This window comes from Lissotriton helveticus, chromosome 7 (assembly GCF_964261635.1).
Source record: "Lissotriton helveticus chromosome 7, aLisHel1.1, whole genome shotgun sequence".
Lineage (NCBI taxonomy): Eukaryota > Metazoa > Chordata > Amphibia > Caudata > Salamandridae > Lissotriton > Lissotriton helveticus.
The window spans coordinates 1,687,040,880-1,687,062,340 of NC_136068.1; the positions used below are offsets into that span (position 1 = coordinate 1,687,040,880).

Below are 21,461 nucleotides of genomic sequence, written 5' to 3' on the forward strand. Positions count from 1 at the left end.
CCATCATCCTGTCTTGTGTAGGGACCGCCCGCCATAAGGGCGGGGGTCCTGTTGGGGGTATTAGGATGCGCCCGCCACAGTGGCGGACACATCCGCCCGCCGCAATGCAAAAGATACATGTTGTGCATTACAAAGCACAATGTGACAGGCACCACGCGGTACCCGCCATGTGCTCCCGCCCACCACCCCCGGAGTCCCTGGGGGCCCCCGCTGGGTGTCTCCGCATGCCTTTCCGTGGCGGCATTGCCCCAACAGAGAGGCATTGGCAAATGCCCATGGTAATATGGCTGGCTGGTGGTGTCTGATAGACACCGCCACCGTATTAAACGTTTTCCACCAGGCTGCAAGGCGACTGGGGCGGAAAAGCGTCGGACGGTCTTTCCGTCCGCTGCGGACCCCCCAGCCATCCTAATATGGCAGGGGGTCATTCCGGCTATGATGGCGGGCGGATCGCCCCCGCCCGCCATCCTAATGGGCCCCTTCGTGAGGACAACACCTCACAATGTGCTCGAAGGACTATGCATTCTGATGTCTGTACTGTGTGACTGCCATGCCTGCCTGTGTGCTTAGTGGAGCTGAATGACTGAATAATGGTGCCATGAGGCTGTAGAACCTTTTGAGACATAATATGCTGAAATGTCAACAAGGGATACGTGCTGGCACTGATACGTCTGCCAAAGGCTGTTTTTATATAGAATACAAAAACTACTTGCAAGGCTAATTTAGGATTCTATGATCCACCGATTGTTGGTGATCCCACAGACATCAATGTGATGTATTTTTAAACTTTCTTTTGTTGTGGTGAAAGGGCCGTGCTTGAGCTGCTAGTCATCCATTTTCCATCTCTCCCTTTCATGCATCTCCACTTATGTCATTTCTGAGCCATTCATCTTTCAACAAGTTATTTCAATGATGGCAGCCAGCAGGCACTCTCTGTTTGACCATCTGTCTTTCCATCTCCCTCTACTTCACTGGCAAAATCTTCAGTGTTTTCTGCCACTGATCTTCTAGCAGAAGGAAGGGTGACTGGGCTAAATAGAAGCAGGCTAACTAATGTTTCACCACCTTCTTAAATATTTCTCCATGTATGTGAACATTCACCGCACAACAACTGGTGTTAATATTCTTAAAATGTATATATTAGTACTGCTGCACTGCAATAATGTGGTAAAAAAGATGTATCGGCAGGCTTTGCTATACATCCTCATAAGCACAATCTTAGGCCTGAGGTATGAACCTCCACAAATGGCCTACCCAACACACTTACCAGCTGGCCCCCAGCTTTTGTGTTCAGAACCGTTTTTATGCCTTTAATGCACCAAATTCTATATACTTGCCGGATTTGAGATCGACGCTGCAGTCATTTTAGAAGCAAGGCTTTTCCGGACCTGAGACCGACGCTGCTGTAATTTTTAAGAAAGCAAGGCTTTTTAAACCTACACCTCGCGGTACCCGCTCCGCGGGTCCCGCTTCGTTTTCCACCTACCTGACTCTGCTGAATCCCTTGTTGTAGCTGTGCCTGTGGGGTCTGTTTGAGGCTGCAGGGCTGCGAGCGCATACCGGGACTCGCCTTCCCAGGAGTCCCGGTGTTAGAGGCCGAGTCACCTGGCCCCGCTCTCCCTGACCGCCCCGCCCCACCTCCAGCACCTGAAAAGGGGTAAGGCCATTCTGTTACGTGGGACACTCTTGCCGGATTTGAGATCGACGCTGCAGTCATTTTAGAAGCAAGGCTTTTCCGGACCTGAGACCGACGCTGCTGTAATTTTTAAGAAAGCAAGGCTTTTTAAACCTACACCTCGCGGTACCCGCTCCGCGGGTCCCGCTTCGTTTTCCACCTACCTGACTCTGCTGAATCCCTTGTTGTAGCTGTGTCTGTGGGGTCTGTTTGAGGCTGCAGGGCTGCGAGCGCATACCGGGACTCGCCTTCCCAGGAGTCCCGGTGTTAGAGGCCGAGTCACCTGGCCCCGCTCTCCCTGACCGCCCCGCCCCACCTCCAGCACCTGAAAAGGGGTAAGGCCATTCTGTTACGTGGGACACTCTTGCCGGATTTGAGATCGACGCTGCAGTCATTTTAGAAGCAAGGCTTTTCCGGACCTGAGACCGACGCTGCTGTAATTTTTAAGAAAGCAAGGCTTTTTAAACCTACACCTCGCGGTACCCGCTCCGCGGGTCCCGCTTCGTTTTCCACCTACCTGACTCTGCTGAATCCCTTGTTGTAGCTGTGCCTGTGGGGTCTGTTTGAGGCTGCAGGGCTGCGAGCGCATACCGGGACTCGCCTTCCCAGGAGTCCCGGTGTTAGAGGCCGAGTCACCTGGCCCCGCTCTCCCTGACCGCCCCGCCCCATTTCCAACAATCCGGCCCAATAGCCTTTGGCCTATAAATTTAGGAGTACAACGCTGCGCGGGAGCGCCCGGGGCTAAGCCCGGGGCTAAGCCCGGGCAAAGGGCGGGCCCTCTGTGGCCCTCAGTGACCTGAAGAGACTGGACCGGGCAAGATCCCCTGGTTGAGCGTCACGGGATCCACCCGGCCCAATTATTCTCGTATGTAAACTACCTATTGCTAGAGTGTAACATTCACCGTCAAACAGAAACTGTGTTCCCGGGCCTTGTGCCCTGTGTTTTAGTTGGACTAGCTGATATTTGTTGGTATAAGACTGTTGGTTCCATTGTACTATCGGTCACCATGCCTAGGAAAAATGCCCCCGTAGCACCAGAACCATGTAATACTCTTGACAATTACTTGGTCCAAGTGATACACAAAATAAACACCGAAAGAAGGCAATCGCTAGGTCTGAGTCAATCCCCTGTGCTTGACATAGGGAGCCCCGTCCCGAGTGTACATACTTGTGAGGATTCAGAGTTAGACCAAAGTATAAATCTTCTTGAGATTAACCCCCCTGATACTGTATGCATCGATCAAGGCTCAGATTTATTGGTTGATTTAGAGACAAACGTAGCTCCTGATCCAGAGCTTCACATGGACCCTTTAGTTGATGAATTATTATCTCCTGTGGTTACTAATAGGGTGGTGAGAACATGCAGACGAATTCAACCTAAAAGAGGGGGGGCACGGGCGGGAAGGAAAGGGTCAATACACCCCCACAATTAAAGGGAAATAGATCAGAGTCTGAGGATATGAATGCTAGACAAGCTATAGATGACGAACTTTTTTGTAGGATATCAGACATGATAGATCAGAAAATAAAAACAATTATTAAACCGATGATTGGGAAAATCGATAGGTTAACCGCTGAGGTGAAAAAGTGGGGTGGTTTGCAAGGTAAACTAGCTGAAGAAATTGAGAACGTAGTATCCATTGTTTCCAAACCAACAGACCCAGGGAATGAAAATAACATCACCAGGGGAGGCAGTGTAGCAGTTGAAGGCCTACCGGACCCCTCTCGGCTAGTACAAGTACCAGCCGAGGGTACTGGTGGAGAGGTGGCGAGGGAGGACTCCACATTACCACCCCCTATACCAACTACATCAACACTGACATCATTAGAGGACGACTCCCAACAATTCATAGTCGAGGCTTCACCGGTGGTACTGGTTCTAGCAAATGCCCCCACCTTATCCCCTGGTCAAACGGAATCCACCACATCCCTGACAAGCAAGGCCCTACACTGGCTATCAAGCAATATGCATATGGCACAGCATGGGAAAGAACAGTTGGCCGAGGATATTGTATTAACAAGGAGGATGTCCTGGATTGGGAAAAAGCAAAAAAAGTTTAAGGGGGATCGCATAGTGATAAATTTTGCAAATGCATCAGTACTCCCGAATGTCCTACAGAATATACTCCCACCCCAACGCAGAAGTGGATCCATTATCCCCCTCACATTAAAAATTTTTTATAACGAGCGACAACACGCGGATCACCCAAACACCTCAAGATTGGGGGGGGCAACAAGTTGTAACAGAAGGGGGGGTGGCTTTAGATCAACATACGATGGGAATGGCCTTGGTCCGTCAGACAGATTTGGTCCAGGGTTTTACAATTACCAACAGAACATGACATCTTTTAAAAACCCTAGACCCCTATGGAACATCCAGAACAGGCGGGGATTGGGGGGTTTGGGTGGCATGGGGACAGATTGAGGGAATTGTGGAAATAGGTATGGAGCCTGGTTAGGAGAAGAGCAGTTCCCAATGCGTCCTAATACACCCTTAACCAGGTGGGACACAGCTGTGTTTGGGCGGGGATTAGGGGCTACACCACAGGCCTGGGGGTTTGGAACTGAGAATAGGTACGGGGTACTGGCCAATCTAAATGACTGCGACTGACGCAGGGGAGGTATAGATATGCTATATGATGGCCCAAGACTCTCTCGTCCACAAATGAAGCCTAGGGACAGGGGCTTTGGCATTTTGAAAGGACTAAATAGGCATGAGCCATATAGTCTGGCTGACCGCGATACACCAATTTGCCTGGAAAGGGAAACTATTTGTGACCAAGTACAGGTCGAGGCCAACGAAGATTCCTACTTAGAAAACGTAAATGGAAGTGACAATGCCTATGCCGAGTCTACGATTATAGAACCAGAAAGTATCCGTTTGGCTATAGAAACACCGCATGTGCAACTAGGAGAAGGAGTGTCATTAATTAATCCCACAGTGAAGAACACTACGGATACTTGTAAAATACTAAGTTGGAACGTAGCTGGCCTAAATGCCAAAAGGGACGATAAGGAGTGGGTAAGTTTTGTTTCGGGCCATAATATTATTGCTCTCCAGGAAACCTGGGACATAACTACAGGTTACTGGTTGGACGGTTATAGTAGTTTCGCATTGGCGGCGACTCCTAGCCGTACTGGCAGACCTAGGGGCGGACTGTTGATGCTGTTCTCCTTGGCTTTGAAGGGTACTCTACAAGTGATCAGTAGTGGATCTCAAAACATCCTCATAATAGAGAGAGTCATTAACTGTGCCACAAGGTCCTTATATATTAACTTTTACAACTCACAGAAAAGGGAGGACAGTGGCAGTAATATTGCTATCTTAGATGCTTTACTAAGGTCAGGCAGTCAGAACTTACAGTGTGACACAGAATATATATTATTAGGTGACTTTAATATTCATCCCTGTAAGCTAGCCTGTAGTCCAATTAATCAGGTTTGGGGAGAGGGCCCTGAGCTCCCACATTTTGAACATACAATAGATGGCGAAGAGCTGGAAGACCTCCTGGCAGTTTTCAACCTGTATGAACTAGAGGGTGGCTCAAGAACAGTTACCTTTACCGGCACCAACCCGGGAACTATAATAGATTACATCTTTATGTCACAGGGCATCCTGAATAGAGCGACGGCCTATCGCACTATACCATCCCACTTTAGTGACCACAATCCCGTTCTGCTGGAAGTCGCATGGGGAGACCATATGGGTCCAGCCCCGGGGAAAGTGAGGCCCCACCATATCTTGCGTACCTCCGACCAGGGCAGGAGACTAAAGTGGGCTAAGGTGGCACCAGATAACTTCTATGCAGCAGTATTCCCTAAAATTATGGATCAGGTGGAGGTTTGTCAGAACCCTAGTGCCCCAGGAAAGGAAGTTATAGGGGCTTTTGAGGCAATCTGTAGTCAGGTAGCACAGGATCTCATGACCAAACCTAAAAAGGGGTCACAGAAAATGATGCGCTGGTTTGACAACGCATGTTCAAAGGCACATAGATCTTTGATGGCCGCCCTGAAAAAAAAACCCAGGGTAAAGGACGAAATTGCTAGCCTAAGGAAAAATTAAAAGTTAGCAATCAGAATTAGAAAAGAATCAATTAAAAGGGATGCCTGGGAAAACCTCCTTTCTGTGGCAGTCCGAAAGGACAGTCACAAATTTTGGGAAATAATTAAACATCCTCTATTTTCCGACCAAAAGAATGAGGTCATGGATTGTGTCATCCCTGACGACAAGTGGCTTACCCACTTTAAAAACGTGTATGGGGAAAATGACGGGGCAAGCAAAGATACGTTGCCGGCCTTTTTAGAAGCTACCCCATTACAGTTTACTAGTCTTGAAGTGGAGAAAGCTATCATAGCCACAACCAAGCATAAGGCCCCAGGGCCTGATGGGGTGCCAGCCGACTTCTTCATACATTCCCCTAAATTTTGGGCAAAGGTATTGGTCAATGTATTTACTGCTGTAAACAGTAACTATGCACCATCTTCCTGGGACATCTCAACCATCGTGCCTATCTTTAAAAAGGGTCAGCGGGACGATCCCGGGTGCTACAGGCCCATATCCCTCTTGGACTCCTCCATTAAAATTTTAGGTAGAGTGCTTCTGTCCAGGTTGAGGGATAGTGTAGAGAGCTGCGGAGGGCTGTCTGAAATCCAGTATGGGTTCAGAGAAAGGAGAGGCACCATCGAACAATGCTCCAATTTACATCTGCTTATTTCAAAATACACGGTGGCCAAGGGGGGGTCCCTGTATTTAGCATTTATGGACCTCTCCTCGGCGTTCGACCTGGTTAACAGGTCCAAGCTATGGAAAATTCTGTTGGAGATGGGGATTGAGGAGTCCCTGGTAAAGTTTGTGGCCTCCCTACACCAGGAACTTTTTGCGGCCGTGCGGGTCACAAACGAGGGCAGGTGTACGTCTCGTTTTAGATCCTTGAAAGGTGTAAGACAGGGCTGCATATTGGCTCCATTGCTTTTTACCATTTATATCAACGGCTTGGGCACCTATTTGGAAGAGAAGGAAGTTGACATCCCGCGTGCAGGAGCAGTTAAAATCCCAGCACTCCTGTACGCGGATGATGCCGTGCTAATCGCCCGCACGGGTACTGGTCTCCAACGCCTCTTAAACGCCTTTGGCCAATTTATGGATCAGCTCGATCTGAAAATTAACGTCAGCAAGTCACACACAATGGTAGTGGGCAAAGAAAGCCGTAAAAAGAGAACAAAAACCTTTAGCTGCAGAGGGGACATAGTATCTAGGGTTTCTACTTTTCCCTACCTCGGGGTCCTATTCGACCAAAGAGGAACTTGGGGCCCTCAGGTGAGGGCAAAGAAGTTGGCGGTCTCGCGATCGTCATCTGCCCTCATGGCCTTTGCGGGTAGGTTAGGTGCTAGGCCTATGGAAGGACTATTAAAAATATACAGGAGTAAATCTGTTTCTCTCGCGTCATATGGTTCACCTCTCTGGGGTTATGTAAACTTGGAACCTATCCAGCGAGCCGAGAACAGATTTATAAGGTCACTCCTTTCTTTGCCGCAGTCCACGCCTACCTACTCAATACATAGGGAGGTTGGCCTAGACTACCTTACTGACGGGTTAAATATGGCCCCCCTGATCTTTTGGCTAAAGACATGGCTTAATGAAGATCTGCCCCTTAACCACGGGATCTTGTTGGATGTCTTATCCTTGGACCACTCCAAAAAGATCCCGTGGCTGGCCTACCTGCAGAAGGCGTTTTCAGATTTGGGACGACCAGAGCTCTTTAGCTCACCTCAAGATATTAGGGCACAGGATGTTGATCTGGTCAAAACCAATTTTATGGAAAGGGCAAGAGTGCTTCATGAAGAGAAGGAACTAATGAAACCGTCAGTGAGGCGCCATTATTTACTTATTAATTCTCCCTCTTTGGCACCTTACCTTGGTTGCGTTACAATCCCGTTTCATAGCTTCCTTTTGATCAAACTGAGGTTCAATTTGTTACACTTTTATCTAGGCACTTTTAACAAATGGGAAAAGCCGGAACTAGCAACTCCATGCAGCTGCGATGATCTTGCAGTGCAAGATACCATGCACTTTGTCATGTTTTGTCGGTTTTATGCAGAGCCAAGGAAAAAATATTTGGTACCACTTTTGAAGGCGAGTGGCTTTACACAAGTAAGGCCGGCTCTGCTTTTTCTACAATCTTTATCCAACATATATTCTACCTTCTGCATGGCCAATTTCTTGGTAGCAGCTGCAAGGATAAAAAAGAATCTAAATTAGTCCCATTTTTCTCTTATTTCCTGTATGCCTAGACTCACTGCAATGAAAAAGGTTTTTTAGTGTTAATTGTGAATATATATGAAATGTTTTAAATTTGTGTATGAAATGTTTTGTAAAGCTTTGCATGACTTGTAAATGAGTCGAATAAAGATACTTTTGACTTGACTTGACTCTATACTTTTGTTTTCCTCTGTTGTTTTAGGTAGCCCCAGAGTGAGATACTGGTCAAAGCCAAGAGTCTTTTGCCTGATGGTCTGCATCTGTGTCATCCTGGCTGGCATTGGCAGCACTGCTTGGGCTGTAGGTAAGCTTTGAAAATATGTCATGTGCCACATTCCTTCTCTATAAACTTGCATCTACTAATGTGATTATTTCACCAGTTTTAAGCCTGCCCATCTGTTTTAGCTACTAATATTTTAAACAAATAGAACCAGAAAGAGTCTATCACAATAAGCTTTTAGGATTTCCATGGAATCCTATTATTAGGGTAGTGAGGCAGTGTTATTAGGAAATATTTTGAGCATTGGGACCACCAATAGTTCCTGTTTTCTGAGGCACCATGAATAGGCTTGAGTTAGGAATAGTGTTTTAGATTATTTAATATTTTTTTTTAACCTGATACCCAGAGCTTTTATAAGATTGTTAACTTAATAATGTATGGTAAACTCAAAAATTGAATATGTGGACGGTGAACCGCATGCTGCTTGCTAGGAATTGTGACCGTAGATACGAGGGACCCTGTACCTATTTCTGTTATCCTACTACGAAGCATTTGGTCTCACAGATACTTCCTATTGAGGAGATCTTATTACTGAAAACGTTACTGTCGTATATCGACAAATATTTTGTCGTATATCGACAAATATTTTATTAAATTAGTGATATTTTGAACTACAAAATTCCCCAAAAAGACATTTAGGCTAGATCCAGCAGAGCAGGTAGAATGTTTTCAAATGGAATATCATGGGGGTTAAGGGCCTTTAACAATGATAGATTTTTGAGAATGTTGTCTATTTAGTAAGAGAGAAGAGTCCATAATCAACTACAGGCTCATTATCTATGAACAATGGATGGAAAGGAAAAAATGTGAGAATGCCACATATTTTTCTGGTGGCATTTTATTATGATTAATATTGAAAAGCATAGTTAGTGATACATAGTCCAGCAGGGACAGTCAAAGTGTCTGGCATGTCTATTTCATATGCCTGTGGGTTGACACACAATAATGCGGATTGTATACATGTATAAGAAATAATATGATAGCTTTTACTTCAACACCATGATTTGATTTGTTTTCTTTTCTTTCAAGCAAAATGTAAGCCTACACCAAATTCTTGGCACTGGAGAACCAACAAAAACGTCAAGCCCTAGGGCACTTAGGACTTCAATGTGAGGTCCTTTGTAATTTCGATGGGGCCGGTGGCAACAGTTAGTGATCCCTTCACAACTATAGGATCCACCGGTACACCACAAGTCTGTTTACTGCAACTGGAGATATCAGCTGCTGAAATCCGTAGCAAATGAAGCAAATGAGTAGTTAGCTGGTCAATTGGACCCACAATTACAGATTTATAGAGAGGGATTATGGCATGGGCAAAGTGGACAACTACACACGGCCCTCACAATCCAAGGGCCTATCTGGGAAAGGAAACATTCTGCCTGTGTTGATCATGTTTTTTTCTCTCAACTTCTCTTTTTCTCTCTGCCTATCTCTACCTTCTGACTCTGTCTCTCTGTGCCCAGTGTCATCTTAAGGTTCTGTAAGTTTCTGGGAAACATATTTTAACCTGTTTCGGGTGAACACTTTTTCCAAATTTTTTTTGGCTTTGTGTGGCCTTCAATTAGGTGAAAATGCATTATAATATTCAAAGTCATTACTAACATGGGCCTCAAAATATGTCTTGCCCAAGCCCTCAAAAATCCTTAACCCCTTCGCTGTGGGGGTTATTCCCCAGCTGTGCTGGGGGGGAGGGGGCGCGCATAGCGCCCCCATGCTCATGAGACGCCGAGACGCCTACGGGTATTTGCTAGCGCTTTACAAATATCATTAATAAATAAAATAAATAAATGATGAGCTCAGTTCGTCATGAGCTACGGCGCTACGGTGCTCATGACGAGCTCAGCTCGTCACAGGTGTATTACCTCCCGAGGAACGCTCAGCACAGGAGGGGAATTCTCCCCGCACCTGAGCGTTCCACGGCTCATGACGAGCTGAGCTCCTCATGAGCCTCGAAGAGGTTAAGAGGACACTGCAGAATCCCCCGGAAATTCCTATTTTCCAAAAGTAAGGAATGAACCAATCAATGGTTTTATGGGAATGTATTCCAATGTTTTGGACCCAAAAGCATAATTGAACTACCTCCCATGCTTATATGTTTTACACTGTGATTCGGTAGTAGCAGCAGGGTTTCAGATAGAAGTGATATTGCAGGTATGTAAGAGAGGAGTAAGTGACCCATGTGTGAATTAGCAGGGTGTTGGCACAGTTAAAATTAACTCTCCACTTTACTGCCAACTAGTGTGCGTTATTTCATGCCTGAAGGACCTGGTCAAACCTCTTCAGGTGCCAGACGCAACACACTGCTGTATTCTTGGCCAGCTGAAGTTTCACAAAGAAAGGGCTGGAAAGCAAAGATATAGCTGTTACCATACCCTTGCAGAAACACTTTAAGATCACAGCACTTTAGGAAGAGAATGACATTCCCATCTTAACAACCTCAGAGTTTTAAAGCTAAAAATGCATACTTCATTGATTTGGGCATACCATGTTGCTGTGTCTTTCTTCCCCTTGACTTACCATTAGGCCGCAACCACCACCAACTTCGATCAGTAGGTAATCAGCTTGAGATTTCTTAGCAGTGGCACATAGTGATTTGCCTTCTGTTTAACAGGCCAAGGTAGCTAAGCTTCAAATGATGTGAATTCTTCTTTTTAGCACTAGTTGCTGCTCTCTGCAAACTTTAGTCTTTTGATGGAGAAGGATACTATAGACGCTGTTATTTTAGGGAAAGCAAATTAGATTTTTTTTTTACACTTGACAACTCTAATTCCATGTCTTTTATTAGGAGCATTCTGCTGCAGAGTTAAAGTCACCAGTGGAGATGTGAAAAAGATGTATCGGTCTCGTGGCGTACTGCCCAGAAACACATCAATGCCTACACTGCTGATTATTTCTGACCGTAAAAGAAATGTCAGAATCCAAAGGGAGACCATAAGTCTGAAAAAGGTGGCAAAGTTTGGTTGATTAAATTTCCTTAGGTGGCTACAATGTTATGGTTTGCCAACTCTAAAACTTTTATCATCAATTTCAAAACTTCACCTGTATTGCAAAAAAGTGCATCATATCTTGTGGTACAATGCTCAGCCACACCTCTTAGGCTTGCCTTGCTAAAGTTTGTTACATTTCATACTAATGAGAAAGTCTGAAGTTGAAAGTTTTCACTGGAAGCACAGCAGCACCTTACACATAGATCTTGCTCATTCTAAATTCTTGACCATGGAGAATGAACAGCGAGAACCAACAGTGTATATCCAGCCTCATCTCATAAGCGGTTAATTTATCCTCAATGATTGCATAAATATCGGAGTAAAATGTGACCCCTTAGCTTGCATTTTACTTCCTATTGTTTTTATGTAACAGTTTATGTCATTTGTATAATTCTTGAATTCAAATCCTATTTTATGAACGCTTGTACCATAGGTCTCATAACACATTATTTCTCTTAACTTCAGTGGTTTCAGAATTTTAGATTGCTGTAAAGTTGTTTCAGTGTTGATGTTCTACCAATTGCATTTCGTTTTTTGTCGGAAGGCATGTCTGCTTGTGCCAAGCAAGGAAGTTTTAAGTATGGACTCCTCACTGGAATCTGTTGACCTATTGTGAATTAGATAAGTTGGGCTCCTTGGAACTTGAGCCTCAAATCATATAGAGACTCAAGCCTCTCTAACCTTAGTGTTTTAGAAATCCACATTCCTACAGTCAATATCCTATAGAAGACCACAACTTTAGCATAGATAATCTAGTGCCTACAGAAGATGAAGATGGAGACTGTAGATAGACCCAGTACATGTTGGAACCACTAAAAGATAGGTACCACTAAAGGAAGTTTCTTTTATTTTTGTATGTATTTGAGGATAACACAGATAGATCACTCAGGTGCATAAATTAGTTCAGAAATAACTGTTGATAAAGGTCACAATTATTGAAATCCAAATGTGCCACATCACACAAATCACAGTTCATCCTCTGTACTGGAAGACTCCTGAACATAGGGTTCAAGTAGGGCAATATTTATAATTTTTGGTTTTATGCAGATCTTCTTTTATAAAACATTTTTTTGCAAATTGTTGTAGATAACTGAGCTTCTGTTGAACGCCAATTTTTTGCCAGAAGCATACGATCAATCAAGGATCCAAAATATATAATATTTGAACATTTATTATTTAAATCTATTAACGTTTGTGGAAAACCCAACAGGGAGGTAATCTGATTCCATTCTTCACCAGTAAATTGAACCCCCGAATGTCTTCAGCCCAGAATTTGAGAATTTTAGTATTCGAGTGGTCTAGACTAATCTTTGTGTGTAGCACCCACATCAGATATAATGCCCCTGCAGGGAGGACTAAGGGATGCTAAATAAAAGATCTTGAAAGGTTTTCCCCCATCTGACCCTTGGAAAAGGGTGCTCCAATGAAGATAGCTGTAAACATTACACAGAGATTCGAGATTAAATTAATCTTCTACCTCCTTAAAAGAGTTAATCACCCACTACCAATATAACTGAGCTAATTCTATTGCCACCTTCTTTTCCCATCCCCTCGTGTTTGAGAAAGATTCTCCAGCAGTAAAGGGTTTCCCTAAAGAGGAGTTATTGTATTGATTGCATTGCCACATATCCTCATTTTGACAAATAACCTGTTAAGAAATTAACTTAAATTCACAAGTGGGGACGTGGCTTGGCCGTGCAGCGAGATGGCCGCTTTCTGAGTGAGCTCCGCCGGCTGGGCTCTCTATCCTACATCATCCTGCCATGAATCGGGTTCCTGTTACCCTGGAAAGCTGCCGCTTCATGTGCCTCATACCTGTGGCTCCTTGCCTACCTGCTTGGTAACGTCAGAACTGCCTGGGGCATGTGCAGAGTCCAAGACCAATAATCGCCTGCTGGCAATATGACGTCAGGCGGCCTTTGAATACCTGTGACACAACCCGCCGCCGATCTCTGCAGATCCCTCTCCCTTTCGCATCATCGCGGGGGGCGGGCTTCACCACAGTGTCCCTGGGTTGCTGGTGGCTGCTGTCGTGTGTCCGGAGATCGCATCTCGTTTACCCGGAGTTTATCCACTGCGGTGCACGCGAGCCATGCACTGCTTCAGAGGCATTACTCCACCCTGCGGCTGTGGCCTAGTTGCCAGTTTGCTATTTGGACTGCCTGCTACCTGCTCCGGACACCTGCGGCTGCCCCAGAGGGAATACACGGACCTGGATTCTGCTTCATCTGCATGGGGGAGCGAATGAGTGCAGAATCCACTACTGCTTTATTGCATGCAAAACTGTGCCGTATTCAAACCTGCAACCAGTGGAGGCCCCTGACAATCCTCTCTTGCCCTGGCTGTGTGGTGCGTCTGAGGTTCTTGAGCTGCGGGGACCCAGGCTCGGCCCTCAATGACCCACGTGGTTTCAGCAGCCTAGAATCGGGTAGCTTTGGATTTTATTCCCTTACGGAGCCAGTCTCAGGGGCGTTCCGGTCGTAGTGGCAAAGGAGCTGATTTGTGCTCTGCGCAGTCACCCTCTTTCCACAACCATGTGAGGACTTGCGAAGGGACTGCGGACTGTTGAGTGCGGTGTGACATCGGACCTCTTTGTGGCCTTGGCAGCGAGTTCGGGACCTGCTGCCTGGCTGGCTGCGAACTCCTTCTTTTGACTGCATGCGGAGTCCCAGGGCATCCTGGACAACCTGCTGCCATATGGACCATCCAGGATCTCTTCCATACCCACAGTGAGTGCCTACCTGGGCTTGCTGACATTGGCACCTTGTGCTGATGCGCGTTCGCCCATACGCCTTTCACGCTTGTCAGTTGTACTGGGTGCGGGAGGGCCGGGCGCAGCGTGTGGAGCGCAAGGTGACGGGGCCGGGGTACTGGGGACATTTTGGAGCGCAGGGGGTGTGACAGTGGGCACTGGCCTGGGGTGCGGGGTGGATGGTCCTGCCCAGCCCTGCACTCACTTTCTATTCTCCACGCTGCAGGGTTTGTGCCCGTCCGTGCCTCTTGGGGCCCTGAATCTGGTGTGCGTGTCCGCGATGCCAAGGGTTCCACTGTATTCCCGCTAGGCCTCCTGCCCGGAACTCTCATCCACATTGCCCCATAGCTGTTTATATGATAAAGGCTCTGTGTCCCGGAAAACACTATGGGCAAGAACTACCCAAAGCAGCCCAAAATTACCTTTGAAAACAAATGCCACACTCGCAAAATGGACTCTACATCCGAGCCAGACACGGAGTCCCAGCCATAGAATGATCCAAAGGAAAAAGATCTAGGGCCTCATTTATGAGCCCTTGTGTCAGTTTTGCGCTTCCGATGCGTCACTTTTTGTGACGCATCGGCGGCGGAAAAACATGCTTCCTGTTGCGCTCTATTTACAAAGTGACGCATCTAAGCAGATGTGTCACTTTGTAAACCCCTGCGCTACGTTATACCTGCGTCAGGTATAATGTATGCAGGGGGGGTCGTTCCCCCGCAAAAAGCTTCGTAGAAGTGACGCAGAGAAATCTATGAGATTTCACTGCATCACTTCTAGGACGCCATTGCGTCAAAATCTTGCGCCTGCCTCACAGCAGGCGTAAGACTGACGCAGGCCCTTTCACACAGGGCTTGCCCCATGTGAAAGGACGCATTGCTGGAGTTGCGTCACTTTTGTGACACACTCCAGCAATGCGTCACTTTTGCGCTTACAGATACATCAGAAATACTGACATATCTGTAACTCCTTGCTAACATGATGCATCATACTGTAAATATGACACATCAGGTATGTCGCAAGGAGTGCGCACTGAGAAGTGACGCATCACTGCTTTCACGCAGCAATGCGTCATTACTCATAAATGAGGCCCCTAGGTTCTATAATACTGGACATCCGTTCCAACCTAAGGTCCATGGACACTAAACTAGACGCACTCACTTCCAGGCTTGACTCAGTGAAGTGACAGGTTGATGTTCATGAAAGCAGATTAGATGTACTAGATAATCATATAACTGAGGCCACCAAATTTCAAACTGAATCGAAACGGCACCTCCTTGGTGTGGAGAAGATTTTATCAGTCACCCAAGCCAAGAATGACTTGGAAGCGCGCCCGAGACGCAATAGTCTTCGCATTTCCGGTGTTCCAGAGCCTACTGGTATTCCCAAAATGGAGCTTAATGTCGAGACACTGTTGCGTGACTTATTTCCTTTGGCCTTATCCTCTGTCTCTGTAGTAGAAAGAGACCACAGATCCTTGGGTCCCCAACCACAGGACATGTTATCAAGAACGGCGCTAAAATTATCGCCGGATTAGCGGCAGAAAACAGCCCCTAAAGCAGGCGATAATGTGAACATGGGCTTCAATTGGAATTCTCCAAGGCATATTATCAAGCCCATTATCGCCACTTTAGCGGCAGTTTTCTGCCGCTAAACCAGCAATAATTTTTAACGCCTTTCTTGATAACATGCCCCCACCTGTTGGAGGTACTTCAAGATTCATCATCACGCGCATCCTAAACTACCAGGACCGAGATTCTAACCTCAAAGCAGCTAGGGCTCACAGTCCTATCCATTAGCAGGGAAATAACAATTCTATTTTACACAAATTTACCATACTAGTTCAGGCTGCTCGCAAGGAATTCCTCCCTACCAAGCGCCTTCTCCAGAAAGCAGAAATCTCATACGCCATGCTCTACCCTGCCAAACTGAAAATATCTCACGATGGCCAGGCACACTTTTTCACGGATGCAAAATCGGACCACAAATATGCTAAACACATTTGTGCTTGGCGAGGCTGACCCCATTGCCCACAGTCTACGGATAATGCTGCCAACCTCAGTGACAATGACTGATTGCATGCTAATAATCTAATCTTGTAACCCTATTTCCATTACATATGTAGCTGTTGTGTGCTCTGCATTCTATTTTTGATGTTTGTGGTGCTGATTATCACCTTTGGTGGGCAGATTTTTCCTTTATGACTTTGATAAATGATTCCGGTTTACTGTTTAGTCCAGCCACCCTGTCGAGTGACGGGGGTGTTTGCCGGTGACCCATGTCCCCACTGAGAGATCTCCCATGCTCCTTTTTTTTTGCTCTGTTTACGGGATTGTTGGGGTGGGAGGGAGGGGGGTTCTCACAACCTGATTGGGGGGTTGGTGAGGGAGGTGGGGGGTTTAGGGAATGAGTTTTCTGGTTAGTTGCTAAAGAGGTTTGCATGCAATGTTTGTTCTATGACCTCTTCTGCACCATGTTACTTGCCACACTGTCTTTTGTACTGCACATCCCTTCTCTATCACATCTGATTCCTATCCTGCATCGGGTCCCATCCGTCACTCACCTATATGACATGGCAATATGATGGCCACTACACTTTGGACCTGGAACATATGAGGTCTTGATGACCATCAGAATGCCCACTTAGTACACGCCCACCTTATCTGACATAAGATTGATATCTGTTTCCTTCAGTAAATCCACCTTTTACCTGCCACTGCTGCTGCCTTCTACCCCTGTTATTCTCGTGGGATATCAATTTGCATACGCAGGGGGCTTCCCTGACACACATCCCTGGTCATTGCAGATCCTAAGGGGCGCTTTGGCATCCTGCATGGCACTCTCCTGGCTCAGCCCCTGATCCTGGCAGCTGTGCATGGCCCCAACTCTGATGACCCTGACTTCTTTGCACAAGTCTGGCGACACATTTCCTCCTTGGGCCCGGCTGCGCTGTTGTGGGGGGGGGGGACTTTAATATTACACCCTCTGCCACCCATGATCGCTCTGGGCCTCATGCCCTGCATCTGTGCTTCACATCTGTTCTGAATTCCATATTATCTGACAACTCACTGCTTAATGCTTGGCGGCATGCCCGCCCTGAGGCGCGCAAGGGCACATACATCACAGGCTCCTCCGGCTGTTGGTCCCGCCTGCACCTCTGCATCACCACTCAGGACGCCTTTGCATGGGTTACCTCTGAAGAACATATGACGCATACCCTTTCTGACTATGCTCCTGTCTACCTTAGCTTGCTCCCCCCCACACTCCTTACGGCGCACGTTTGCCTGTCGGCTGGCTCCCAATATGCTCCTAGATTCGGTGTTCAGAGATGAGATTCAAACCGTCATCACAAACTACTTTGACCTTAACGCCAGCTCAGTGGACTCCCGTGCCACACTCTGGGAGGGTTTCAAGGTGGTGATTTGTGGCAAATGCATTTTCAAACAGGCTGGTGCACTGCTCTCTATCCGCGGCACCCTGGAACGATTGGAGGGGGGAAGTAAGGCGCTTGACTCTTCACACTCTTTTAGCCCCTCTCCCGACACCCTCACGCAGCTCTGGGGCAAACTTTCCGATTTTAATGATGAGGCTGATAGGGAATTTTCATTTCTAGGCAGGGAGGCGAGGGCATGTCGCTCTGGCAATGAGGTTCGCCCGGGTAAGACTCTAGCCAATCTTCTGTGTTGGCCTCACACTGCCTCTTATATCACCGCACTCCAGGACGGAGGTCCCAAATTGACAACCTCTCCTGATGAGGTGGTGACCAGGTTCACCACCTTTTATTCTCAACTCTACAATGCTGGGTTTGTTCCTTCGCACAATATCCTGGACCAATACTTTGACACTCTTTAGGAGCTCTGGCTGGGCAACAGTCATCGGGTGTACCTCGACTAACCTTTTTCTAAAGTGGAGATCCTGGCCGTCTCCCTGGAGATAAGGCTCCGGAGTCCGAAGGTCTACCTGCATCCTTCTACAAAGCCTATGCACCCCTTCTCGTTCCGCACCTTGCAGCTATGTATAATGACTCCTTCAAGTCCGGCCATTTCCCTCTGTCACTTTGCGTGGCCCTGTTAACACTGCTCTTGAAACCAGACAAGTCTTCAGAGCTCCTTGACTCTTTCCCCCCTTGTTGCTCATCAACACCGACAAAAAGATTTTTGCCAAGCTACTCGCCTCCCGCCTTCTTCCTCTTATGCCCCTGATAACCCGCCCGACCAGACTGGATTCATGCCTGTCAGTGCCACATCGCACAATCTTCGGACTATATTTGCTGTTCTCCACCAAATTAACCCTGCTCTCCCGGCCGTGGCTGCCCTTCTTGATGCTACCAAAGCCTTTGATACTCTTGAGTGGCCCTTCCTCTTCTACCTTCTCCCTCATTTAGGCTTAATCAATCTCCTCTATTCTCTCCCTACAGCACGCCTCCGTATCAACGTCTGAAGTGGCACTAGGCAGGGGTGCCCACTCTCACCCATGCTCTTTACTGTAGCTATGGAGCCCCTCGATGCTAGGCTCCGGCAACATCATACCCAGAGGGGTTTTTGCTTTGCGGCTCACACCTTGGTCGTCTCCATGTATGCGATGACGTCACACTTTATGTCCGCCACCCCCAGGAAAATCTCGGCCCTATGGTCCGTGAGGTGTTGCGTTTCGGGGGCTTATCTGGTATCCAGGTTAACTGGGTAAATCTATTCTCTGTCCTCTAATGGACGCTACTGTCACCTTAACCCGATACTATCCATTTGTGTGGGCTTCCGGACCCACTAGGTGTCTGGCTCACCAGGAACGCCGGCGAACTTTCGAGGGTAAATTTCGGTCGGACGGTCTACTGGCTGGAGACTAAGATTCCCCTCTGGAGGCGCTTGCCTTTGTTCTTGGCAGGACACATAGCCATCGCCAAGATGGTGGTCCTCCTGAAGTTTCTATACCTGTTCTTGAATATCCCCATTCCTCTCACGGCTCATTTTTTTTCGTACACTTCACTCTCTCATCCTCTCTCTTGTCTGGGCTGGGCGTCAGCCTAGAATTGCATATGACATTCTCAGTCTCCCCTTAACGTGTGGCTGGCTGGGTGCCCTGGATTTCAAATTATACACCCTCAGTGCCCAAGCCAGCTTCCTTCACTTCTGGCTGCATTCGACGCCCTTTCAGCCCCACGTGGCGGTGGAGTCAAAACTTGCGGCCCCCTTGCCACTCCGGACGGCTAGCGTAGCCCCAGCTAAGCCCCTGCGTCGAAAGAGTGATACGGTGGAGACCCCGCGCTGGGCTTGGGACGATCTTCGGAGATATTCCGGCTTCAGCTTGCTCTCCGCCAACACCATGCCCATCGCATACATCCTGGTGTTTCCTTCCCTACTGATGGCCGGGATGGTAAAATGCATGACTTGCCTGGGGTTGTCCACACTGTCTGATCTCTATCCTGCAGGTGACTTCTTTTATCTTCCAGCTGGGTCCGGCCCCTTGGACACCCTGCTCTACTATCAACTTAGAGTGGCCTGCCGGGAGTTGCACCCCATATTTACCCAGCCATCCCTCCTTTAATGGCTGCCCTTGATCCTCGCATACACTTCTGTCTCCCCCCGTAAACTGGTCTCCAGACTTCATGCTCTTACCCTGGCAGCTTTCTCAATTTCCGCTGACCGAGCCCGTACTGCCTGGAGTGAGGACCTGAGCACTGACCTCTCCCAGGAGGTTTGGATGTATTGTTGCAAGCAGACCAAACATCTGTCCCCTAACTACCGCCTGCGCCTCATACTTTTTAAATATCTGCACAGACTGTAGCGCTCCCCCTCACAACTGTACAGAATGGGCCTTGCTCCTAGCAATAGATATCTGCGCTGCTCTGCCCCCACTGATGATTTCTCTCATCTCGACTGGCTGTGCCCCAGGGTTTCTGCATATTGGCGCGAGGTATGAACCGCCATCACTGAGATTACCTCTGCGCCTGTCACACCAGACCCGCTGATATGCCACTTGGGCTTCATGAAACACTGTCCCGTTGCCTCCCGCCGAATCATCGTCATGCTGCTTGTGCTCGTGGGCCGCAGGGTCGCTATGCATTTGGGCAGAAGACCTGCGCCCAAGGTCGGCTCTTGGCTCGAGGATGCTGTGCATTGTCAGTCGCTTCTGTCTGAGTTCTGGGACTAGATGCCGGTGCGTAGCCGGCCGCTTGACATCTGGGGTCCTCTTGTTTCATACCACCCCACCCTCTGCAACCTCTCCCGTTCTCCACGCCGGCTCATCACCCTCAGTGGCTGCTGGTGCTGGTTCATAGAGGATCACTCCCCCACCTCGTTGCAATGCTGGTTCCCCACGGCCCTTCTCGCCTGCACTTTGCCTCTCTTGGGCGCTTCTCCAGACCCCTCCTGCTTCACCTCCCATTAACCCCTCTTGTGTACTGATGTGGGCTACTTATGTGCAATTGTTCTCATGATGTGTATATCCGATGTGTTTCTCCCTCCTACATTGCGGATTCCCCGCCTGTATGCTTTGTAACTTGATGTGCCAGTTTTCAATAAAGTTTTTTTGAAAAGGAAAAAAAACAAAACCTTAAATTTACAAGTACAATTTTACAAGTGAAATTTAAATAAAACAAATAGAATGTGTCATCTTCCACCACACTGCCTCCTGCCATCTTCAACATCAACATTAACCCACTCAGTGCACTATTCACACATAACAACATCAAGTTTCACCAACAGGAGAGTGATGCACAACTAAATGTATGCCTTATCTGCATCAGACATCCAGCACCTCAAAACGTGCCTGCTCTTCATCCGGACCTCAAGACCAACTCACTCAAATCAGAATTCCTGTTTTTTGCCAGAACAGCAAACAATAAACAGAGCAAACTTGGCTCAATTACTTCCCCAATCTAACAGTGAGAGGGAAATAAGGGATCCGGTGGTCCTCACAATTACTCACAATTACTCAAGAACATACCAAAAACCTCTATCGCCCAAACAGCACCCTAAAATCCATTTAATGTTCTTCTTATTATATATTTTATACATACTACATAGTCCTGACGAAGGCGCAAATGCCAAAAATGTCCATTGAAACACGAATCAACGTTTTATAATGTTCATTGTTCATTGTTGTTTCCCTACAAAGGAGAATTCTCAAATATGACTGACACCTTCTACGTTATGAAGATTGTTGCTATACAACAGGGACCTTGCCTTTATCAAGAAAAAATTAACTTTTTGGGAAAAGGTTACTGTTATTGTGGGGATTATTTTGAATTATTTTTATTTACTCAGATTTAAATTTGAATATGTAACTGAAGAAGAGTAATTAAATATATATTTTACATTCCTAGAAACAATTAGGTAATTATATTAGTTATCAGACTTATATTACATAATCTTAAGTAAAAGAAAAGCACATTTTATGAATATTAAAAAGCTTTTTGGAGTAAGGTTTTTTGATTTGTTCCCAAACTTGTTGGCTCAATGGTCTTATCCTTGACAACCTGCAAACCACCACTTTCACCGAATGCCAAGTCACTT

General features: G+C 47.0%; 1 protein-coding gene across 4 annotated transcripts in view; it reads left to right on the top strand.

Moving 5' to 3' along the window:
• The window catches only part of HPN (hepsin), a 432,603-nt gene that overhangs the window by 276,063 nt on the left and 135,079 nt on the right, over positions 1-21,461 (top strand). For all 4 annotated transcript variants that reach the window (XM_078655375.1, XM_078655378.1, XM_078655377.1 and 1 more), the window contains one exon: positions 8,137-8,238. In XM_078655375.1, coding sequence (XP_078511501.1) covers positions 8,137-8,238 — 102 coding nt within the window. The remainder of the gene's footprint in view (positions 1-8,136; positions 8,239-21,461) is intronic.